The 26036-nt window shown below is 37.6% G+C and overlaps 2 protein-coding genes across 3 annotated transcripts in view; both read left to right on the forward strand.

The window, feature by feature from the left end:
- The first annotated feature begins 1336 nt into the window (after positions 1–1336).
- On the forward strand, positions 1337–11006 carry LOC120794752 (mortality factor 4-like protein 1). The gene is made up of 12 exons (XM_040136042.1): positions 1337–1527; positions 1859–1905; positions 2017–2084; positions 2284–2370; positions 2654–2734; positions 2957–2982; positions 3740–3828; positions 4911–5012; positions 5552–5640; positions 6584–6756; positions 8799–8883; positions 9687–11006. The coding sequence occupies exons 1-12, from the start codon at positions 1488–1490 to the stop codon at positions 9769–9771; spliced, it is 972 nt and encodes a 323-aa protein (XP_039991976.1). The 5' UTR covers positions 1337–1487; the 3' UTR covers positions 9772–11006.
- Positions 11007–15761: 4755 nt separating this feature from the next.
- Positions 15762–26036, forward strand: part of uacab (uveal autoantigen with coiled-coil domains and ankyrin repeats b) — a 41801-nt gene continuing 31526 nt past the window's right edge. For both annotated transcript variants that reach the window (XM_040124641.1, XM_040124659.1), the window contains exon 1: positions 15762–15988. In XM_040124641.1, coding sequence (XP_039980575.1) covers positions 15941–15988 — 48 coding nt within the window. In that variant the 5' untranslated portion in view covers positions 15762–15940. The remainder of the gene's footprint in view (positions 15989–26036) is intronic.

Raw genomic sequence — 26036 nt, forward strand, 5'->3', positions numbered from 1 at the left:
GGCTGGTGGCTATTAGGAACTGAATAGGCAGCGATGACGGCTGGACAACCGAGAGGGCCGGGGCATTCAGATGAATGTGCCTGTCAAGCCATTTGGGCCAGCCACTGTAGTTTGGCCTATGCCGATAGAAGGTATAAGGCTGGTTGAAGAGTATCCGCTCTTTGCTTGGGTGAGGGTAGGGTTTATAGGCAGTTAAACGGTACATTTGATCGGAGAATGGTGTCGCTCTCGGAGGCCCCTGTAGATTTATGACGGAACGGACTGATACCCGCTGCAGGGTCACAAGTGTGTCAACATGGTATTTGTTATATTTTCACTAGTGTCTAAAGTCTGAGCGCCGTATGTGACGTCTAATGTTGGCTGCTTCGTGTGCCTGCTCTGTTCTTCTAGGTGTGTGTGTGTGTGTGTGTGTGCTGTTTTATGTGACTGTATGTGCAATGGTTTTTATCTGGTTTCCATTCATTTATGCTACATCCTCTTATATGTGCTCGGATGTTGCTTGTTGTTTGTATTGCTTGTTTCTTTTCAACTTGCCTTTTGGCTTAATCTGACAAATTTTCATGATATGGATGTTAATTAATGTGTTCTGTACCTGATAAATAAACAAATAAAGTAAAAATAATTTCCTTTTAGGGGAATCACCACCATGTGTGTCTGTCTGTGTTTGTGTGTGTATGATTTCAAGTATTAATACAGTGTGTAAGCATAAATTGGAGAGGTGAATCTAACAATCATATCAAATCAAAAGTTGTTCAGTGTCATTATTGTTCATTCATAATGAAAATAGAGGCTATGATTATCGTTGCTGTTAAGCCATTGTTTTGCCACTGTTTTGCTTGTGTAGTGAGGACTCGAAGTTCTGATTGTGATTTTAAATCTGGAGGTGAGTGATTCCATAGTTGTGAGCCTTTTACTGAAAAAAAAATAGTTACCATTCCTGCTCTGGTCTTGTCTCCTTTGCTATTATGTATATATATATTTTTTAAATAAATTAAACAATTCAATATTTTTTTCATGAATAATAACTTTATATAATCATCAAAACATAGCAAATTCTGTAATCAAGACATTTAACATATGAAACAAAACATTATGTAAAGCAAAATTTTGTGTTATTAATATGTGAACCATAGGGTGTTCCCCACCAGTAAAACTAAATGATACCAGTGTGAGCAAGCAAAACTAATATAAAGTGCAACTGAGTAAATTAAGATTAAAATTAAAATGATTGAAATTGATTTCTTAGTGTTTAAAACTGAAATTGCACCGAGAACAAAAGAAGTTTTTGTTTTTACGAGTTTCAGACGGAGCTCTGAACGCAGCATCAGCGCCGAGGCTTCGTGGTCAGGTGACCCAGCAGCAGGCAGGCCAGTGTCGGCTTCTCCTTCGCTTTGGCTCCGATGTCGGAGGTGTTTGTGCCTGGAAGAAATGGACTCTGGCAATGCGCGAATTTGATCATTCAGACATCCGATCAGTTGAGTCTGTGAATGGCGCCAAAACAGGACCCTAAACCTAAATTTCAAGAAGGTCGGTACAGAAAAAAAACAGTACGGATGGACACCAGGAAGGGGGCGGGTTTGTTGTTGTTGTTGTTCTTGTTGCTGCTGCTGTAGTGGAAAATAGTGGTCTCCAGGGAGGGAGACAGAGCCCTTATAACTGCACACACACATGGGGAATTCTTTTAAAACACACCCAAAACAGACGCATGTTAAAGCGCATCACCTGAAAATAAGGCTTAACTTGTAAACCAGACGTTAACGCTAGGCTAACGGCTAGCTAGCCTGTTATTTATGCTATGTGTTGTATCATGCTGTGTTTTTCAGGCTAAGTTCTCGCTTTTGTTTTTCCCTCCTCGCAGGTGAAAGAGTCCTGTGCTTTCATGGGCCATTGCTCTATGAGGCAAAGGTGTGTTTCAGCGCCGTGTGTGTGTGTGTGTGTGTTGTGAGTAAATTATTAACGGCAAAACAAATGTCAGCCAACGATTGACGCAGGCCCCTGTGTTTTCATGTTTTACAGTGTGTAAAGATCAGCATAAAGGATAAGCAGATTAAATACTTCATTCATTACAGCGGATGGAACAAAAAGTGAGCGGCTTGGTTTAAGATACAATTTGATTATCTGTCCTTTTTCTCTCTCTGAGTGCTCACCCCAGATCACCTGCTGTGCTCATTGTCAAAGTCTTTGTTTGTGTGTGTGTGTGTGTGTGTGTGTGTGTGTGGGTGTGTGTGAGATCTGAAGAATAAGTAAGTCGTTGACTTTTTACTTTCCTTGTTTCTTTTGCAGCTGGGATGAATGGGTTCCTGAAAGCAGAGTTCTCAAATATGTGGACAGCAACCTTGCGAAACAAAAAGAGCTTCAAAAGGCCAATCAGTAAGCTTCCCTTTTACTGCACAGAGGGTACAGGTGACAAAGAAGTCTTTTGTGAGACCTCTGTTACCAAGTGAAAAAAGAAATCCTTGAGAGTTAGTCGTCTTTTCCCAAATAACTTCAACAACAACAAAAAAAATTACATTATTTGCACTTTATCAATTAAATTCTGATCATGAATTTATTACCAGTTGCTTTATGAGTTGAAACATAGTGCTCTTGACCTTACAGTATATCGGCAAATATCAGTCAAGTGTTTATTTAATGATCGTTTTCTCCTCCACAGGGACCATTATGTTGAGGGAAAGATGAGGGGTTTAGCACCAAGCAAGAAGATTGCTGCTGTGCAGCAGAAAAATGTTGATCTGTAAGTGTCCACCTTGTTTTCCAACCTCTCATAATTCAACATGTTGTAAAGGCATCATTTAAGTTGACATAATGTTGGCCTGATGGTATATACAGCATTGAATGGGGTATTGTACGCACGTATGTACTGAATATAGTTACGGTGCAGGGGGACTGCAGAGGGGAACAGGGTAATATTGTAATATCACTCAGTGTCGTATTTTTTTTCTTTTTTGGTTCTCAGGAAAGTGAAAAAGGCAAAACAGAAGAGTAAGTAAAAATGTTCCTGCATGACATGTTAGAGCAGCTTTAAGCTACATTTTGTTTCTGTAACCCCAAATCACACATTTGCTCAAAGGACAGTTTGTTAAGTCATTAGGAATTTGACAGTAATATTTAAATATTATAACAAAATGTTCAGGGAGCCTTTTTAGCAAATTCCAAATTAGGCAAAGATGTTCCATCAAGTTAATGATATTAGATGATGTTTGTACTTGCCATTTTAGGCAACTGGGGGATTTACAGTGAGACACAGTGAGTCAGATAATGTTATTATCCCTATTAGAAAGACATGTAAAAAAAAAACAGCCTTTTTGTACATGATGTTATCAGGTTGAACAGTACATTTATGAATTCCTGCACTTAATAAAGTGTTACATTATGTGTCTTTGGATTAAACACTTTTCATATTTTGCCTTTTATCTAACATGTACTCCCTAGCGTAAAGTAATTTGAGGCACATTGAATCTGTGAAAGCGCAGCTTTATTTACATCTATTCTTACTTTTTCCAAATAATTTTGGCAGCTAGAAATACAGACCATATAGCGAGGTGTTGTTTACCTGCACATCCACTAAGCCTAAAAGAGAAAAGCCCATTCTGGGAACTTGTTATGGATCTGTTCAGCACAAGAAGAATCTTTTTACTTTGACAACTTGCCAAACTGACCTAACAGACTTTTTTTTAAATTAAACCCATTAACCTCATTTTCTACATCATTTATAAGCTGTAATCGGTGTCCTGTTTAGCCCCAGGGCCGGGTGAAGGCACCAGCAGCGGAGAAACGCCCCAGGGTCCACGGAAGAAGAGGGCTCGGGTCGATCCCACTGTAGAGAGTGTATGTATCATCGGTTATTGGTAACCCTGTGGATCCACATGAAAACATACATACCTAATTATATAGTTTAAACATTTTGTTTATGTCTAAAGAAAGAAAAAATTTACTGACTTTGTTTTAAGGAGCCATTTGACCACTGGGCTTCTGTACAGGTATAGATTGAAATCACAACTGATTATTTGACCCAAGAGACTTTCATAAAACTCCATACTGAACTTCCTGACGTGTGAGCAGAGTGGGAAAATATAGAGATGTCAGAGTAAATTTGCTCATAAAGAGTCCCAATAACTGTGAGATTTAAAATGAAGGGGGGGTTAGACGTCCCTGTCCTTTCTCATTTCATCCGGCTCATAAAGTTGGTTGTTATTCATGCATGAATGTGACCTCTGTCCCCTGTGGGCCACAGTAGGTGACTGCTGATTGCTTCGCTCTTTCTTTCTAGCTTGCACATAGCGTGGCCTAGAAGAATGGCTATTTTTGCCCCAGAAAGCAAGACAAAGTAGAAAATGTTGGCACCATGCAGCCAGCAGTAGAGGAAATTATGACCTCCGCACGAACCAGGGTGTCAGCAAGGGATAACAGTACTTATGTAATTAAAAACCTGAACATTTGAGGGTGGAGGCTAGTTGCAGCCAGAGAATGGCATTATTCTCTTCTCTGAGACTTGCCGTTACTTTCCAGCAAAAGGAAACAAGTGTTAGGATACTGGGATATTATTTATTGCCGAAAATAACAATGACGTTTTAATCAAAATTTATTTTCTATTCAGTAATATGCATTGTGCCTGTTTTACTTCACAATCCAAGATCTTCATATAGTTCAGTTGTATTGAAGAAATGTAAATATAATAGAGAAATATAATAACTGTAATATCTATATATATGGGAAAATGAGAAAATGTCAGTGTAATAAATATGAATACATATACTGGCATTTGACAAATGGCAATAAGAACCGCAATGGGCAGGGCTGCTCCCAAACATCCACACAAATAATCAACAAAAAACTGTTAAAATACGAGAAACTATAAATGTGTGTGTGTGCGTGTGTGTGTGTGTGTGTGTGTGTGTGTGTGTGTCCAGGAGGAGATGTTTACCAACCGCGTGGAGGTGAAGGTGAAGATCCCTGAGGAGCTGAAGCCCTGGCTGGTTGACGACTGGGACCTCATCACCCGACAGAAACAGGTGAAAATAACCACACACACACACACACACACACACACACACACACACACACACACACACACACACACACACACACACACAAACCATAACAAGTTCATATGTTTGCTGCATATTCAATTCAGCTAAGATGGTCTGATGAAAGTAAAGGAATTGTGTGTATCTTAAAGATTCATATGGATGTCCTGCTTTTAAAAATACCTAATTAACAATTATTTTTATACTTAATGATCATGGAATGAACCAAGGAGTGAATCACTGTGTCAAAACCAAAATCAGTCCTCACATCTGTTGTCAGTAAATGTTTAAAGCCTCTCCAAATTCGGATTTATTCCTTATCTCGTATTTTGTCAAAATCAGATCTGTTATGCTCTTTGAAAGTTGTCTGCCCGTGTCACAGTATACTTTGAAATGATACCACAGCAAAGGGGACAGTAATGCTTGAAAATGACCCTCAAAGTGAGGAAAACAATCATGTTTTGTAAATGTTACCGACTAAAAGAAAGTTTTGGATAAACAGAAGAATTTTCTTTTGCTTACAGTTATTTCATCTGCCTGCTAAGAAGAATGTAGAGACTGTCTTGGAGGACTATGCAAACTATAAGAAATCAAAAGGAAACTCGGATAATAAGTAAGAATAAACCCTCTAACTTCCTTCAGATGATGTGAAAGTAGAGAAACGCCGGTACCTTGTGATTAGCTGCTCAGCATCACTGCATGTGTCCACCTCATCGTGCCAACTGGTCACAGTATGTTCATGCGTTCTTCTCCATCAGTGTCCTCAACAGCCTTCATGAATTACAGGCACTTTAGACACAATCTTGTGCAATTACCCCAGCAAGATGACACTTATACCATTGTCTCAGCTATTATTAGAAATCGTGCAAAATTGCTAAAGAATCTCAATTACCATAACTAATATATTTTCCATGCTTTAGCCCATTCACGCAATCATATCTGCTGCTGGCCATTTTCTGCTGGGTTTCTGCAATGACGAGCGTAGTTAGTTTAATCGGAGGTACGCTTTTCCTAGTGTTGTTCTACGGTAACTCGGTTGAAAACAGACAGGTTTGACAGTGTTTGCAAGACGGGTGCATTCACGTGCTCGCTTTCGAATCAGATAAAAAAAATTTCTTTCTTGAAGATTAGCAGGACCAATTTTCGTAGTGTGTTTTAAGAGGGGAAAAGCAATTAAATACATATTTTTTTGACAACATCAATGATTACTTATTGTGTTTCTTCTTGGTCTGATTTTTCATCATCATAATGTGTGAGTTCACTGCTTTTCAGCAACAGAGTCTCAAACATCACATTTCCAAATTTCTTTTCTAGCAGGTGACCACACCAGAGTGGCTGACTTTCAACTACTGAAACTGCATCACAGCACAATGAAAGCACAACTTTGACACGAATAAACCCAAGCATGTTGTTATCTTTGATTGATTTCCTGTCTCTAACTCTAGCAAGTTTTCAAATCTCTATGATTGACGGTTCTTTAAAGCCGCGACCTCTGTAGTCCCCACGGAAGCTCTCTCAAGCGAAATAGGTGACTTTTCTCTTCTCCGTTCACATAGGGAGTATGCAGTAAACGAAGTGGTGGCAGGGATTCGGGAGTACTTCAACGTCATGCTGGGCACGCAGCTGCTTTACAAGTTCGAGAGGCCGCAGTACGCTGAGATCCTGGCTGAACACCCAGACATGCCGATGTCTCAGGTTTATGGAGCTCCACACTTGCTGCGCCTATTTGGTTGGTACCCTGGACACGCAGTGAAACACGCACAAGCACACACACACACGCACACGTGCGCACATACACAATCATTATTAGAAATTCTTCTACTACAGATACAAAAGCTAAAGGTGTGAATACAGTGTTGAGGCTCTTATCTGTCTTTGTAATAAAAATGTCAAATGATCTCTACAGAAACTTGAATACAGTGAGGCTAAACAGAGGCTCATCTCATTTTAAATAATCACCTTTAAGTTGAACCAGTATCAAGGGGCTTGAAGTACAGAAGCCTATAGAGTACAGAGAGTACATTTTAAGTAAGGCTTGGGAAATTTAGTGAGGCTCTATTTTTTTTTTTTTTCACTATTTCGACCAAAGCTTAAGAAAATAAGATGAAATAAAATAATTCAACCAAAGCTTGGGAAATTACCAAAGTTTAAGAAAATAATTGGAAGATTAATCAATAATGAAAATAAACGTTGGTAGCAGCAGTAGACTTAACTATCATACCGGTAATGTTGTGGTATTCGAAATTACACACCTACAATTTAAAAAATGCAAAACAACAACTTAGTTGTATGGCTACACGCAACAGTAGGTGGCATGAATAATACAGCTGCACAGCTGTATGCTCTTTTCCATGTAGAAATAAGGTATATACTGTATAAACCCTACGGTAACAATCAGGTCAGCTGGTTGTGTTATATACTATGATAAAGTTTTCTGACATTAACATTCAGGTTATGACAATAGTTCACTTTAATTTTACTGAGGTGAAATTGAACATCGCACAAATGTCAATCACAACATAACAGTAGGACAAAAAGGATGAATAATTATCCTTTGATCTGAAAAATGATACAGTATGATGTAATGAAATATTATATAGCTAATTTCCAGTATTTCCCAGTAGTGGTGGGACAGTTATTTGAGAATGAGACTGGTCTGAGATGCTCACCTTGTGTGGCATAATGCATATCAAAGTTTATTTGTAGGTCAGTTTTGGAGATTTCACAAATAATGCAACAAATTGATTGTTCCAACTGCACTTGTGTGTTGCTCAGGTAAGCCAGCCACCACCTGCACTGTAGTTCTCACCCTGGATTTAAAGGTTAATTTGTCATAATGACATTGAGTTGGGAAACACTCAGAAGGTCATGAGGAAAGGTGTATCCTCCACACGAAAGTTACAGTGAACGTTTAATAGTTTTCTTTGATACTTAATTGGAATTTATACTTAAGACTTACGTGTATAAATTTACAAATAGGTCTGATTATAATGACTCGTCTTTATGTCTTCCCAGTCGGGAGTGAGGGACATAATTATCGGGTCTTACACCTCCAATGACACTACAAGATTTGGGCATGAATAAGACTAGTACCTAGATCTGTCAGCAGTTTAATTACCCATGAAACAGACATCCACTTTTGTTATTTTATCTTATTAGTAGTTTCTCAATTGAATTTCCAGATAATGTAATATGTAATTATATAGAGCGGTGTTGATTCAACTGTAGGGTCATTTTGGAAGCTGTAGTTTGTGGTGCTGTTGAATTGTATTGTGTTATACATATCCTTGTTTTTATCATTTTGTCCACCCCATTTATATCAATGAGGGTGGGCAACAATTTCAATAAAAACTGAAAATGATAGCCTTCATGAAGGTAGGATTAATTGCAGGACTGTTGTAATAGACTACATTAGCTTCAGCTAGGTGTACTTAATACACTGCCAACTGACCATATAACACTATAGCAGTGTAAAAATATAGACTATTTTATCCACATTTCCTTAACTGAGCAATGTTATTATAGCTGTGAGTATTTTTTTTGTTTGTTTTTAAAGCAAAAACCACCTGTCTCCAGAACAGCAGATTGACAATATCATGGCAGAATCATCTGGGTAACTCAGTTTGAAATAGTTATTTCTTCTAGAAAACTTAAATTAAACAGGAGTATGACATGTTATTTACTATAATTTGTGTTTCCAAATAACTTGTCTCACAAGCTTCTGCTCCTTCTGCATTGTTCCTCACATATACAGTATTGTTCCCCCAACAGTTCGTATTGGAGCCATGCTGGCCTACACTCCACTGGACGAGAAGAGTCTGGCTTTGCTGCTCAGTTACCTCCAAGATTTCCTCAAGTAAGGTTTAACTCCGACCACACCACCACAGGCTCCATGTCATGTTTGGGGGATTCTCAAATGTCATGCTACATCCACATTCATATAAGTACAAATTACTTACTTACTTAAATTAAATATTTGTAGAGATCTTTGTTAATTTGGTCTGATTATCAGGTTAGAAAAACTATGACTAATCATGTCGCAGACATTTTTGTTTTCGCCGTATTCACCAAGTACTTGTGAAGGCTGTCTGGTAAAATTATCTGTGGACACACTGCTGATGAAATACAAGGGAAAAAATTCATATTTATTCATTCCTTTTTCTATATATCCTTTTTACCATTACCTCTCTGTCTGACATTTTCGTAATTAAACAAGTAATTTCTTATAATACTTGTGAATTTATTTAATGGTGCTAAAGGTTAGATTTTGCTGTTGCTACATCGCCAGCGTTACCATTAACAGCTGTCTTCATCCTCTCATTTTGGACTGAGGGCAGACTGGACTCTACAGTGACTCACTATCCCAAAGTAGTGTTATGAGACAGGACGGGCTGGTGCTAGCTGGTTAGCATGCTAACTTCAGTAGAATAAAAGAAGGGATAGAAATAGAAGTAAAACGAGAATTAATATTACCGTTGCTTTCCACGGCTGGAGACAGCTCTTGGTGAGTAAAGGAATGAATAACGTTGGCTATGTAGCGATAGCAAAAACTTACATGTAGCACCTTTAAGCAAAAACTTGTGGTTTAGCCTTGAGCCTCGAGATATAATAACTTCATGTCTCGCTCCACAATGACGTACAATTTCACATTTCCTCTAGGTACTTAGTAAAGAATTCATCCACCCTCTTCAGTACCACTGACTATGAGGTCGCACCCCCAGAGTACCACCGCAAGGCCGTCTGAGAGCTCTCAGCACATAGGACTCAGACTGAATCATCCCCCTCTCCCAGAACACGTCAAATAACCCTCACTACCCTTTTGAGTGCAGACTTGGATGAGATTTTTCACTTGAAACTGATGCGCTTCCTCCACAACGGTCTCAGGAGCTTGTCACAGTCGAGAAGTCACAAATTTGGGGAAACCTTTTTTAGCTGAACCTCCCTCTCTTTTCTCTCCCTTTTTTCCTTTTTCTCTCACTTCTTTGAAAAGAACACAAGACACAAGAAAAAATATTTCTCTGTCAAAAAAGTTACTGTTTCCACAAGCAGCTCTTTGGTGTTTTTGTGCATTCCATCCGATAGATGATTTGTTACTGTTGCATGTGTGTATTTATTAGTGTTTCTTCAGCTACATGAGGTGCAATTTAATGCTCGACCACATGGTCAGCACTAAGCAGTTGATGTTTTTGTATCTGTATCCTGTGTATTTGTATCAATTTGTAAAAAAAAGAAAAAAAATTTCTACACAATCTTTACATTGTTTGCTCTGGTTTCTTGTTAATTTCTTGTAAATTATTTAGTGTCATCACTGTTCTTTCAAGATGCATTTTGCAAAGTGTTACTCACTGATGAAATAAGCTGTAAAATAATGGAGGAATAGCTGCCAGCGGCATCAAGACACTACTCCCTATTGTACTTGAGCACATCAGACATCAAAGACTTGCACTGTAGAATATGTTTTAATATTCATCTGACAAGACAGTGAGCAAAAGCATCCATCTCTCTCTCGCGTGTTCAGTTCATGAAAAATACAGAATTGTGCAAGTGCCACGTGAGGGAGCAGTAATGATTTGCAAATGTAGAAAATACAAAATGCTCAAAACAATACATTTAACCCTTGATTAAACAAGGGGGGGGGGGTCATTTTTCACGCACAAGACTTTCACGCCCAAGATGGGCATTACTGGCAATGAGTTACAGATTTAACATCAGACTACAAAATACATATCCCACGATCAGTCTGAATAAATGAATAAATGATTATGATTTTTTTTAAAAATCAAATACAGTCAGCAACAGAAATCCAGCTCTTAACATATAGATGGTTTAAATTATCTATTCTCTAGACCAGCAATAGTAATTTGAAGTCATTCAGCAGTTGTTTTTTTTTTGTTTGTTTGTTTGTTTTGTTTTATTTTGTAATTTAATTAAAACATTTTTTGGGAATATGCAAAACTAAAGCACAGTATCAACTGCCCTGATTCTGGCTTTAAGGGTTGGAGTATATCCAGATTCTTTACATAAGTAAAAGTAGCAATACGACACTGGGATTACAAGTGAAGGTCTCGAATTCATACTTTTACTCGAGTGAAAGTACATAAGTATTAGTAGAATGTACTGAAAGTGGCCTGTATGAATGTAATACTATCATACATTATGTTATTGGACATGTGTAAGTAAAGTTTTACTGTTGTAGCTGGTCTGGGTGGTGCTAATTTAAACCACTGTTGCATAGTTTATTACAAATATTTTATAAGAGAATCACATGTTTAGTTTGTAAATTGTGATCCAAAATAAAGACTAGTGGAGTAAAAAGCACAACATTTCCCTGTAAAATGTAGTAAAGTGAAAATGAGCAGGAGCATAAAATTTGACTATTCAATTAAAAAAGTTGAAAAGTACAGTATTTCCCTCTGAAATGCACAAGTACCTCAAAATTGTACTGACAGAATTTGAAGGTAAAACTGTGACGTGCAGAACTTTGGGAACGTCAGTTTGAAAATACTATAAGTACTGACTTAGTAGGGTTGATTATTTGTTACTGTTACCCCCCCCAGGCAGATTTTTGTTGGCAGCTGAGAGTGTCTCTTGCACACACACACTGTTTATTTATCAACCTACAGATTTTCAATGATGTTTGATGTTGATGATTGTGTAAGTAAGAGTGAGGATTTTTTTTTTGTTTTTTTTTTTTTAAGCAAAAACCTCTGCCTCTGCTGTTTGAAATAGTTATTATTAGGAGGAAAAAATTCTGTATATATCAGATTTACACATAATTATGACATGTTATTTACTATCATTTGTGTTTCCAAATAATTGATCTCACTAACTTAGGCATGTTCCTTTTATGAAGCATTTTACTTTCACACAGTATTCAAAAATTCAGTCGGTGCATTTTCTCAGACATTATATAAACTTAGATCCATTTAGATAATTTATGTCTCAAACACGTTTAACTAAACATGGGAACACTGTGGGTATAATAAGAAAAAAATCCTCGGCATTCAGTAATTGTTTGGACCCAGGCAACAACCTCTGGGCAGTGGTCTCCGATTTACAGTCCCATTAGTATCATGAGGTCAGCGTGTGTTTGTGCCTCCGGCCTGGCCGGGCCAAACAGCAGAGGCAGCTCCATGGTAACTCTGTGGTAACTCCATGGTAACGTTGTTGCCGGGGAGTCACAGAGAAAGACGGAGACACATTTAACTGGCCAGTAGCATTTAGTTAAATATTTCCTCAAAGTAAACAATGCCACATGATAGAAGACAGTGGGACACTGAGGGCAATGGGAAGAAAAACAACAATATCCAGTTTATTGATAGACCCAGACATTTGATAGTGATTTAAACCTGTTAAATGTCTGTTAACCAGCAGTCACTCAATACTAAGTTCGTGGTAAACTTACACTGATCAGCCACAACATTTAAACCAATTACTGATTTTATATCATATATTACATATTATATAAATGGTTTTAATGTTGTGGCTGATTGATGTACAGTATATTCCAACCCATGTTACATTTAAAAGGGCGTTTATTGCTTCCATTATAACAATTTATGAAAGTTTCTTATCTATTCATTAAGTGAATAAGTTAAGTTAAAGTAGCAATACCACAGTGTAGAATTACAGTTACCATTAAAAGTCCAGCTGGGTATCTTATCTTAACCTGTTATATGTTACATCATAATTTATTTGTTGATCATATTTTGTATTATCAATCAGTATCTGCAAAGTAACTAAAGTTATCAAATAAGTGTAGTGGATTAAAAAGAGCAACATTTCCCTCTGAAATGTAGTTGAGAAGGCGTATACTGTAAAGTAGCAGAAGATGAAAACAATGAAAACACTCAAGTAAAGTAAACCTACAAGCACCTTAAAATTGTAGCTAAGTAAGTACTGTGCTTGAGTAGTGTACTTAGTTACATTCCACCACTAGCGTTATGTGAGGAGAGAGCTGTAGCTCATAATTAGAGACCAATAGGGGGCAGCTATCTCTCCCCAAACACTCAATGTCCACCTGTTGTTTTAACCTACTTTGCTGTTGATTTGTATTTGCAGTTTATGCCATTGTAGGCAATGTATTTATATTAACATAGCAGAATGACACAAAGCATTGAACAGAGGTGCAGCGTGGGTTTCCCATGTCGGTCTGGACATGTCCAGTGGCAGAATACGTTTTGCTACCATGGTATTTCAGCATTTACATACCTTAACTTGATGTTTATCTGTTGAACAGCAAGTCAGTCTAAGATGAATCAATCAGCCATTCTAAACTCTGACCTGGTAGGATTTGATTTGCTCCTTTGAATGTCCCTGTTAAGCAGTGGTGGGATAAGTACTCAGATCTTTTACTTAAGTAAAAATAGCAATACCACAGTATAGAAGGAAATATACTTAAGCACCAAAAGTAAAAGCACTATTCATGCCGAATGACCCATTTCAGAATAATGTACATTATTGGATTATAACTATTGATGCATTCATGATTTTTATGAATTTTAATTACTTTATACACTGCTGCATACCTTGTGAATTTCCCCCCAAGGATCAATAAAGTCTTAACCTCTTAACCCTAACCCTAGTCTTAACCCTAATCTTAACCTCTAATAATACATTGTAAATATTTTGTTGATTATATTTTGTGTTATTAATCTGAACCTGAAATAAATGTAGTGTAATTGTAGTGAAGTGGAAGTATTAAGTAGCAGAAAATGGAAATATTCAAGTGCAAGTACCTCAAAGTTGCACTTAAGTACTCAGTACTTGAGTAAGTGTACTTTGTGTATTTATTTTCCACAACTGCTGTTAAATATTTTGAAGTGGGCTTGTGTCAAAAGGCTACCAAATATAACAGATAAGCCTAAACCAAATGTACAGTACATATTTTCATTAATATAAGATCTGATGTCTAAAATAGTCTTTCCCATGAATATTTTATCAATTTAATAAGCTAATATCAGATAATTGCCCAGTCTTATTCTGTATTGTTCTATATTGATTCTATATTTATGTATTACATTGCACTGGTCTACGTCAGCTTAATGGTAAATATATGTATATATATTTATATATATAAATATATATATATATATTTTATAGTGACCAGTATAGTAATAGTCTCACAACTCCTGACCTACGCTTAAAACAATTTTCTCATCAATGGAAATTTTTTTATCGAAGATGATATAGAAGATAATATAAAGTCAGGTGTTTGTTCTAGGAAGGAAATAGGTAGTTTTGAGATATATCAAATGTTTTATTGCAAGAAGCAAATGTACATATGAGACATATTTTTAATCCAATTAATAGTTAACTTACAATGCTGCTTGTTTTCTTCACTTGTTATCATATTTAGATGCAGATAGACAGGACGGTTTATATTTGGTGATGAATGCAGATAGAAAGAACTGTTAATTTATTCTTGGGTTTATTGGCGGTTGTAGACAGATACTTGTCTATTCTAAGCAGCAATGGTGAATAAATAATTCAGCTGCTTCACTGATGTAAAAGTAGCAATAACACATGGCAAAAACAAATCATTAAATGTCCCGAATTTAACATTTTAAGCAACAGTAAAAGTAAAGAAATATTCAAATAAATTGTCCCTAATCAATTTTTTTTAAAACATAGAGCAAAATGGAACTCATATAGGAAGACAGACATCTGTAGATTTTGTTCAACAGTCCTGTCAAATACTGACCAATAGGCTTTATTTTGGATGAAGATCTGACTTTTAAGGAAGGTTTCAATGTTTTCAATAATACAGCAGTTAAATATTGAACAAAGTCAAACCTAAGGGTATGTGTTCTTTACTAGGGGTGGACAGATTTATCCCCAAAGTATCGATATTACCGATACGAAATGTTGTTTTCTTGTTTTGAGTATCCATTGAGTCAATAGGATTGATGCCAAAAAAAAAAAAAAAAAAAAAAAAAAAAAGGATCTGTCACATGTTAGATCACAACCCTGGCACATGAACACTCTTCTCAGTGCTCCTGCATAGTTTAGTCGCTGCGGCTGCTGCTGTTTGCATGCTTGCAGCGATGACCTCTTTACTTCAGAGAATTCACATAATTACAATTTATTTACCTTTAAAACTGTGTTTAAACACACATGTGATAAAGCAATTACCAGAGAATAGTAAAAAGAAGTGCCTCATGTTTGGTAAATTATTTGGTGGTAATTGACATATATTCAGGAGTAGCCTGTCAATAACGCATTCGCCTACATAAATCATGACATATTTCTCTCTTTTACATGACAGTACATAAGCAACAATAAAGAATATCAATATCAATGCCAAGATTAGCATCAATATCAGTAGTCGAGATTTGCACCTAACTATAAAGCTACCACAGCACAGTAAGGTAGGTGTCCCATGACACCTCACAGACAGGTAACTTCAGGTAATTTAAGTAGATTTTCAGATCATTTTCATTACTGGTGTGACTCCCAGGTGGCGGACAGTCAGGTAAACAGTTCATATCGAGATATGTATTGTAAATAATTTATAGTGCGTGTTTTTAATCCAGGTTAATAGATTTGTGGGCACTTTTTTCCAGGTGTTACGGTCTCAGGTAAATCAGACGTCATGCCAGATTTTTCCTGCCCCGTCCCAGGATGTCTCCAACTTCGCTCAACGGCACTTTACTAGGAAGTCCCGCCCCCCGGCGTTGCCGATTGGATCAAAAGCAAACCGCACCGCGCATATTCCAAGTCGATTGGCTCAATCGGTTGTCAATGAGAGCGCGATCAGGGTTTGCGGTTAGGCGTCAGGTGAAACTCGCTCTGTGAGGAAAAGGGGACAGATAAAAGTTACTTCGTCTGAGCTTTCTGTAAAGTTTTCTACTCTATTTATGTACGTTTACGCCAAAGGAAACTTTTAGCACCAGGAACCAACACGTTACAAGATGAAGAGCCTAAAGTATCGATTGAAAAAGCACGAAGTTACCATCACAGTAAGTTGAATACTGTTTTTTTTTTCCCCCCGTACTGACTTAGTTTTGCTAATATCTCCGTCTCCTACCGTTGAATTAGCTGTGTGTTAACAAACGACGCTAATGCCAGACGTTGTGTTTTAACACCGGGGGGGATGGGGGGTTATTGTTTGTAACCCTGACCCCCCCCCCCAGCAGTACTCAACAACCACGTTAACCGCAGGCATGTTCCCACGGTGGCTCCGGTTTGAAAATACCCCACCAGGGACTTCAAGCACCTGCCCCTCTGGTGGATGTGGCCTGTCAAAGGTTCTTCTAACACTTAATGCATTCAAATACAGCTTTTTTTCTTTTTTTTTTTTTTAAAGACCTGCTACAGCCCTCTAGCACCTTACTGTGCTGTTATTCACAGCGCAGCAGGGAAGAGAGCTCCGCAATGTCAGTGCGCCAAAGCGCCGGTTGTCCTGCCGGTTTATCAGCGAGGACCCTCATGGTCTCTAGAAACGCTGTGGGGCTTTTTTTTTTTTTTGGCCGAGGTTTCGTTTGTGTCCCGTCCAGGCGCTGGGAATAACCTCACGACCCCCGAAATCCGCTTGGGTTTCAAAGTTTGACACCAACAAATGTGAGATGTTTGGTCTCCCGAGGAAAGTGGTGGCATGTAACCAGGTACATTTACTCAAGTACTTAAGTACAAATTTGAGGTACTTGTACTTCACTAGAGTATCTCCAATGAGCTCCACCTCAACCGAATACAGCATTAAAATGCAATGTGGCCATTTTTTCATAATGAGTACTTCCACTTTTAATAGTTTAAGTATTAATACTTACATACTTTTAATTAAGTAAGACTTGTAATCGAGTATTTTTAAAGTGTGGGATTAGTTATTTTACTTAAATTGAAGATCTGAATACTCCTTCCACCACTGCCCTTACGATGAAGGCCTAGTCCAAATATGCTCAGTTACCAGTTTATTAGGCACACCCAGCTGGAACTAAAATCCAGTACAACAGTTCTGCAGTAAATGAAGGTTATAATGTTCCGTTTATGCTGAAACTCTTTCAGAAAAGTTGTTGAATCAACTTTGTGACAACTGCTGAGGCTGTTGAATTGTGTTATACTGAGAGGTGTCTGTAATATTTTGTCCATTCCTTTTATATCATTACGGGTAGATTGTAGGTAGACAGTACCACAAACTATGACTGAAACTTCAGTATCGATTTATCTAAGAGTTATTTTTCTAGATTTATCGCTTTTTATAAAATGGGAAAACAGTAAAAACAATGGCTTTTATAATTTCACAGAGCCCAAGATGGTTTCTTCATATATTATGTTTTATCCGACGATCAGTGTAAAACCCCAAGATGTTCAGTTTACTAACAGCAGCAAATTCTAACATTTGAGAAGCAGAAACCAGAAAATGTTGGCATTTTTGCTTGAAAAAATGACCACAATGATAAATCAGTTATCAAAATACTTGCTGGTTGACTTTCTGCCACTCAGCTAATTGTTTAATTAACTGATCGTTTCAGCTCTAGCACAAACGACAGCCTCAAAAATAACCACAAAGCTGATTCAACACCTCTCGTTCAACAGGACCTGAACATTATATCCTTCATGAAGGTCAGATTTATTGCAGGGCTGTTGTTTTAGGCTGCATTAGTATTAACTAAGTGTGGCGAATAAACTGACAACTGAGTGGATATCCCCTTATCTAAAAGAAATGCAGTAATCCAGAGAATAAATACAGAAAGCTTTCATATAAAAATATTACGTCACCTCCCATTTCTATAGAATTTGTTGCAATTAGCCATCAAGGCCCCATGGCACCATGGAAACGCCATAAGTCCCTCCAGGAATGTTACAGCTATTTTGTTCTCAGGTTTAGTCTGCGTGTGATACATTCAAGAGTACTGAATGAATAACAATGCATAATTAGTCGTACAGTATAGAATATCCATTAAGTCCAAGCTTTTCAGACAACTTCAATAATCCCATCATAGGCTATGATGTGGAATTCATTCTTCACAATCCAGCTATGGCCTATGAACTTCGCTTAATAGACAGTCATTACAATTCTGCACAGCTCAACATGCAGTACGTGTTTGGCACTGCACTATGTGCTCAGCTCCCAGCAGTTACCATGAGAAAGACACAAAGCCAGAGGCTCTGTGCGTGGTTAACTATCTGGCCCTTTTTATGGCAGAGGCGAGGAAAAGAAAGCCTTTCAGGAATGAGATGGTATTTCATCCGCACTGGTAATTGTCTCACTCCTTTATTTAGGACTAGAGATACCCCTTAAAATGTCAAGCAAAAAAAACAGGTTTTTTGCCCTGCAGCATCTTCTGTAGCATTTATTTAAATGCTACAGGCAAGGTGTGTTGTGGAAATAGACATGACATTTAAACAGGTCTGAGTCATGATTTCAGATCAATCTCATTCCTCTGTGCAAAGAAAAAACTGAGAGATGGCAGTACCCTTACAGACATCACTGTAGGTCTAAGATCCTTGTAAATCTATTTGAAGAAAGTTCTGATTTGTGTGCTGCCGAAGGAAAAGGCATAGTTGTCATTCATTTCATATCAGACCATCATAACCTGATCCAGTTTCATCCTGAAACCTTTGATGTGCATAAGTGGCGTGCCGTCAGGACAAGCAAAACAAGCAGTGCTTGAACAGTTAAAGCTAAAAAAAAAAAAAAAGACATCAATTGGAATTATACTGAATGGAAGTGATATCTCTCTCTACATCTCAGAACAAGGTTCTGTCCCATAAAGGATCTGATATTGCCTGTTTGCATACATCCTGTAATTTTACTGCCCTCTTTTAGCAGCAGTAGCCTATTGTCTCTGGAAGCTAGGTTGACTACTGGCCGTTGTGTCTGTCATTTCTGTAATTTTCGTGGGCGTGGCCGTGTCCCATTGACGAAGTCTGGAGCTTGTCAAACTGAGGGGGGTTCACCATTTGTTGGACATTTGCGTATGCACATTGTGGATAATCTTGGGATCTTTCACAGGTGACTAGCTGGAGCTAGCTACAGACACGTCCGCTTGTCAAGCTGCCCTTGCCTCAGCTTCCACCGTTCTGAAATCAGTTACGATATTGCACACATTATTATACACGTGCGGAAACTGTACTTGCGCATTAGAAAATTACTTCAACAGTCTTTTCTTCCTAAACTGTAAGAGGTAGCAGTACCAAGTAAGCGAGCAAATTACACTGTGACTTATCTTCTCACAACTGTATAAGTTGTCTTACTAATCAGCTTGGTCAACACGTGTGAGGAGAAGGACTTAGGGTGTATTGTGAATCAGCTTTTAATAACTCCTTTTGCAAGGAAAACTTTCAGAGACATATTTGTTCATTTCACATATTAACATGTAACATGCATAGATATCTTTGCAAGATCTGAGGTAAGTAGGTAGTTGCTTCTTCGGCTCTACTTGCCAATCTTTAAAAGTCACTGCACACTACTGATGGTCATAAAACATAAATAAATCATATCTGTCAACAAGGCATTAGATGGACAGCATCAAGCCGTTTTGTGTTTTAGTTGCATGCTTCCCTCATTGCTACACAATACTTGGGAGGTGAACTCACTCACTCTTCCTTGGTGGGGTGACTAATAATTAAGAAAAACATCGACATTTTCCAAGTGGGAGAGGCGAGGAGGAATTCAAAGAAAACTTGGTTTTAGTGTGTGAACAACAAACAGTAACTGAATTCTGGCCAGAGAAAACAAATCAGTTGAGGAAAAAGTATCTTCTTCCACTCCTTGCATGGTGTAAATTTATTAACTGTTCTGGAATTTGCTTTTAGTGTTGTTTTTGTTTTTTTCTTTTTTTTAAACAAAAGAGTCATAAATGTCTTCTTCAGACTGTAATTGGCTTTGTTTTCAAGGCATGTTTTTTTTTAAATTTAGTTGTGACATGTCATTATTTTCCAGTCAGGTTATGCGTATCAAGTATTGACAAGAACTTACAGTATTTCAGCCAAGGAATGCTAACTATGCTGCCAAACCTCTTAGAATAGCTGGAAAACAAAGATGAAAACTTAGCCAACCTTAATACCAGCTGTAGATTAAAGGCAGGATGAGGTCTGTGTAGGTTTGGCTGAGGTTTGTATTAGGCAGGGCTCCAGTTTCTTTTATTCTTTTTTTTTGTAGGACACTATGATTCTGTTAAGAGTAATTATTCACAAGGCTTCTCATAACAATGTCATGTATAATTGCATTAGTCTCACAATGGAAAGAAGACGAGGATTCATGATATTTTTAAGTTTGACAGAGAACAAAAATTATGACTAGGGTTGCAACTAATAATTATTTTCATTATTGATTATTTATATATATTGATTTTTTTTATTTTTATTGATCAGTTAATTTCTTCATGTACAAAACTTAAGAAATTATTGAAAAATTACCATCACATTTTCCCACAGCCCAATGTGACATCTTCAGATATCTTGTTTTCAAAAATATTCAGTTTATAGTGATATAAAGTAAAGAAAAGTGGCAAATCCTCACATTAGAGAAGATGACTCACAATGATTAATCAATTATCAAAATAGTTGCTGATTAATTTTCTGTCGATCCACTAATTGATTAATCAACTAATCATTGTAGCTCTAAGAATCACAGTAGAATATTCTTTATTCGTTCTTCCTTAGCAGTAAAACGTTAGTTTTGGATGGGTTTTGTCATAGAGTAAATGATGGTCATAGGTGGCAGTAAATTATAATAACATGATCATTTTATTGCTGAAAATAAAATTGGCATATGAAGAGCAGATTGTTATCAATGTTGAAACAAACAGAAAACAAAATGTCTAGATAAGAATGTCCTTAGGAAGATTGAGATAAAATGTCTGAATCTTGTTGCCCTAACATTCTCCAAAAACCTTAGTTGACCATAAACTCAGATTTCCAAAGGAAAGATTTTGAAAATGTTTCAGCTTAAGTGAATATTGGCAGATATTCAGAGTTGTATCTTCAGAGCCAGGAGCAGACAGTCTAGCTCCTGAAGAAGAGAAACTGGATTTCCTCGTTAATTTTTGAGATTAGTCTAAAGTGTCACACACAGTCACTGCTTGTTGTCACAGCAAACATCTGTACTGTGCTGTCATTTGGGCAACTCAACTGTGTCTTGTGTGTATGGCCAAAAGACACTAATACCACTGTGTTGCAATATAGAGCCTGCTCATATTGTTTCAGTGAGGGAGATAAGGGAGAAAAAAAGTCTTTCCGGACTGTACCTGTCATTCATCTATTCTGCAGTCTATATGAAATGAGGTCTTTCTGAGGCAGATTCATCCATGCCCTTGTAAGACCACAATGTAAAAAGGAAAACTCTGGCTTTGTGAGGGCTTAGGTGTTTTTACAGGGTTTCTTTCGTTCTCAAAATCCAGCACTCAAGAGCTCTTGGTTACATTCTGCTCACCAGAACATAAACCGGCTGTTCATGAGAGAACAGGCTGTTCTGTCACGAAATTAGCTGTATTGATTCCTTGTGGTGTATTTCATTCGCTGTATTTCTTAACATTGTAAGATAATGACCTCCTTTTGCTAAGAATTAGATAAAAAAATAGTCTGGCTGTTTGTAGGAAAAGAGCACTGCTCATGTTGCCGGTGGACATTGGAAAATTGGATAAATTTGCTGTGATTGGCTCTTGGCAGATGTAACACTGCTGGAGTGTGACACTGCTTTGCCCACTGGATGTTCAGGACAACATACTCTGAACCATTGTCTCCTTAGCAATATAGTTCTATTCTGTGCACATGATATCTATTGCATGTTTGTTCGTACTGGAAGAGGGATCCCTCCTGTGTAGCTCTTCCTGAGGTTTCTTCCATTTTTTTCCCATTAAGGCTTTTTTTGGGGGAAATCTTTCCTTATTTGGTTCAAGTGTCAAAGGACATAGTGTCCTATGCTGTACAGATTGTTAAGCCCCCTTGAGGCAAATTTGTGATTTGTGATACTGGGCTATATAAATAAAATTTGACTTGACATTTGGGGGTTGGCTTGTTCGCGGCCTTTTTGGAAGTTTGATGGAGGGTTGATATCAGTTTGCTCTCTGTGTTCAGTGTGCAGACTGGTCCGGGATATGGTCTAGGTGTGGGGTAGGGAGGAATGTGATTCCAGGTAAATCCAAATTAAAATTTTGTTTGTTCTTGGCAGGCTGATGTGACAAATATTGGCCACAGGTACACGTACATTCAGGAGTCACCTCTTTTTTTTTTTTTTTTTTTAAAGTTGGACGGTGGGTAAGAGTGCTTCTGAGACTTGGACATCTGGAGAGCTGTGTGCAGTCACTGAGGCTTAGCTAGCTGCTGGATGGTCGGAAAATCCCACCACGCTGTAGGATTGCCTGCTTGTTAAACTCAAATGTCTTGTTTTCTGTTTCTACACGTTAAATACGAACAATGAGACGTGTGAGTGTGGAGAGTTTGGGGTTGCTTAAAGACACGTTTGATGAAGCCGACAGCTGAGAAAGGAATGTAAAGTAACGAGTAATTTAACATATTCGTTTTTGCTGCTCATTTACTTTTTGGTGGCACGGCGGTGCAGTCGTTACCACTGTTGCCTCACAGCAAGAAGGTTCTGGGTGGAGTTTGCATGTTCTCCCAGTGCCTGTGTAGGTTTACTCCAGGCACTCCAGCTCCCTCCCACAGTCCAAAGCAATGCAGCTTAATAATTGCATTCTCGAAATTGCCCATAGGTTTGAATATGAGCATCAAGGGTTCTTTGTCTCTATATGTCGGCTCTGTGATAGACTGGCGACGTGTCCAGGGTGTTCCCCACCTCTCACCCAATGTCAGATGGGATTGTCTCAGGATACACACGCTGTCTCTTGCGAGAAACCCAGATTTTAAACAGAGCTTTGTGCGTTTACAAAACCCCTCACGGAACATTTTAAATACTTTTTCCTGTAACAATATAGACTGTGAGACAATATAAACCTGGCTACCATCAGGTTTATTATACTGGGGTTGCTATGCCTTTTAATACTGTATTTCTGGTAGTAAAGACTTTTCACTGTTCTTTCATGTATGTTGCAAATCAGCATGCCGGATAGTTTTATGGAAATATTAAGAGTTTTAAAGGATTTTTGCATAAATGCAATGGAAAAACTTCGAGTTATCATGTAATTACTTTACAGGATTTACTAAAATTACAATATCATAATATATTTCTATATCCTGACATTCAGTTACATATAATTTCTGTTTTGCCAACCCCTATAAGCCAAAGTACATTAATTTCATATTATCTGCAATCATCAAACAATATCAGGCCGCTATTTCATTTATTGAGCCCTGAGTAATGTGTGTGTGCTTGCGTGCATGTGGTGGATTATAAGAAGTTGGAGCGGGTTGAAATGAAAGTTATTCAGTGCCACACCCCACTTGGACTGCTGGCGTTTTGGATAATCATCAGAGACATGGTGTGCAGTGCTCCCTCTGGCACAAAACCCTCATCTATACCAGCTGACGATAAAGTATGGTTTCTGTATTGTAGTATGTGGTTGCTGTATTGCTGTGCCGTGATTCTTACCTATGGTATGTCCATGAATGTGTGTATAGTCTGTGTATTCATACCTATTGGTCAACCTTATCTGTAAATTGAATGTTCGAAAACAGGATAAACTTTAAATCTCACAAAGAGTAAAGTCTCAATTATACTCCCTTGCAGACGTGCACACAGATAGCTGCAGACACCACGGAAGTGTTGTTGTTCTTATTATACTACTTTCTACTCCCCTTGGAGTCCACCTCGTGCGACCATGTGCAGTTTTTTGCCCTTGTAGTGTAGTGGGTGCGCAGACTGGCTGTTGTTCTCAAGATATTTTCATGAGTTCCTGGATGTACTGTTGCATTAATATTTCTGCGTCCAGTGTGATCAATGGCTGAAGATGTCTTTCCAGTTTACATTAAAGGGCTTACTTCTGTGCAAACATCAGAGGTAAAGTTTGGTCTGAGCTAATCCTTTTAAAGCTTGAAGCGCAGGGAGTTTGTTTATTGCATACAGAGGGTTTGCACCTGACCTTTGTGTTGTGCCAACATGTAGATTTTCCTTGTGTCAAGGATTTCAACTTTATCAGTTAAGAGTGTGGTTCTTCCTAGATCCAATTCTTGTCATAAACAGGTAAAAAAGAAACCAAAATATGTTGGAAGCAGGTTGAGGTTTCTTAAGTTTTCATACTATAAATTGCAAGGTATTCTGTGATGCTTTGTTATAATACTTCTTTCCTCCCATGAAATTTTAGAGGCATAATTGAATTAGGGTGATGTCATGATTCAATAATGCAACTGATGTTCCACATATCTTTCAGCAATTATGTTCACTTTGTCTATGAGCATGATCAAATTAACTTGATGATAAATATGTTGTTTCCATGGTTTCACCGTTCTGTCATTACTGCCTTGATTAATTTATAATTGTATTATTAGTGTGCATGTAGAGTGGGAAAATAATCAGGAGTCCATACTTCCATAACTCTAGTTTTTATTGTTTATTGCTTTTGTTGCATACCTCCAGGAAGTTCAAGATAAAGGATTAGCATTATTGAAGAACACCACTGAACTAAATAGGGATTTAATGTCTTGCTCAGGGGAACATCATCAGAGTGGGTCCAGATAATCCAGGTAAAGAACAGTGTCGTTACCTGGAAGACTCAACTAACTACTGAGGAAAAATATTTATTTAAGTGTTAAGATAAGTTAATGGAGCTAAATTGCCTTCCTCACTGCTTCTCCCTTACACTTTGTATATTATAAAATACTGCTTTTTATCTCATAAAATCAACTGTAGAATTTCATACATTTGTTAATTTTATTTTTGTAATATTCTTTCATCAGTCTTCTATAACTGCTCAATATTTTTTTTACATGACTAAGCATTACAATTTAACTTAATTGTAGTGGTCACTGTGCTACTGTTAAGGTTGCAATTTAGAATGGCATTTTACATGTCAGCATAATTGTTACTTAAAGAAATGGCACAATAAAACTTGAGTTATTGTCAAAGTAGGAGATACCTAAAACCCACGAAGTCTACTATTCCAGATTTTGATTCCTTCACAGAATATGTGTGGTTGAATGCCTTGGTTCTATTTTTATAAACTGTCACAATTATAATTCATTATCATTTAAGCCATTTTTCTAGGCAAAAAATATCCAACCCTCTCTGGTTCCAGCTTTTCAGCGGTGAAGATTTGCTGCTTTTCTCTGTCTTATACAATGTGAAACTGAATGTCTTTGGGTTTCCAAGTGCTGGTTATACAAAACAATAAACATTTGAAGATTAAGGAAATTTTTGATTGTTTTCTGGCATTTTTAAAGACAAAACAATTTATTGATTTAATCAAGAAAATAACTGGCAGATTAAATAACAAAAATAATTTGGTAAATTAGTGGTGATGTTGGTTGTGCCACCTGTATATTTCACCGTGTCAAGCGACACTCATTCAGCAAGTTGCCGTCGCTCTGTGTTTGTTTTAGGACTGTCACTTTCTTTGCAGATTCAAACTGAAACCTAATTACGATCAAAGTGGCACCTAATTCATTCAAACTAATTCGAATGCAATCCATAATACCGTATTACCATATTGAACACCATTTCAATGCCAAACAAAGGCTGATCATCACAGCCAGTTTTTTGGTTTGGAAGGCCTTCATCAGTGATGGATTGAACACTCAACTAATGAGAAGCTTCCCTTACGCAAAGACACAGCGGAGTGTAATGCTTACATGCTTACAAAGGGTTACATCAAGGATAAAGCATTCATTCAGGTATTTGTCACCTCACCAGTATAGGCAGCCTTGTTCTCAACTGCCTATTATATTACAGCTTTAAGCAGCATATGTGACTCACAACCTTAATGGCAACAGGTCTTTTTATTACATCTGTACCAGAAATTGACGTTGATTTTGCTACAGCTCGGGGACTTCAGGCCTCACACTAAAATCAGTCAATTTGTGTCAGGCTCGTCATTATTTCTGCCTCCACATGGTGCATCTTCACCTCTCTTGAGGCTGTTTTATCATACACTAGTATAGTTTTAGGACTAAGGA

Source organism: Xiphias gladius, chromosome 1, assembly GCF_016859285.1.
Source record: "Xiphias gladius isolate SHS-SW01 ecotype Sanya breed wild chromosome 1, ASM1685928v1, whole genome shotgun sequence".
In the NCBI taxonomy this organism is placed as follows: Eukaryota; Metazoa; Chordata; class Actinopteri; order Istiophoriformes; family Xiphiidae; genus Xiphias; species Xiphias gladius.

What these genes read in the sequence shown, in the direction of transcription:
- LOC120794752 (XM_040136042.1), top strand. Translation starts at nt 1,488, where the DNA reads ATGGCGCCAAAACAGGACCCTAAACCTAAATTTCAAGAAG. An exon ending in AAAGGAAACTCGGATAATAA is followed by an intron (nt 5,641 to 6,583) that starts GTAAGAATAAAC and finishes CCGTTCACATAG; the next exon opens with GGAGTATGCAGTAAACGAAG. An exon ending in ACACTTGCTGCGCCTATTTG is followed by an intron (nt 6,757 to 8,798) that starts GTTGGTACCCTG and finishes TTCCCCCAACAG; the next exon opens with TTCGTATTGGAGCCATGCTG.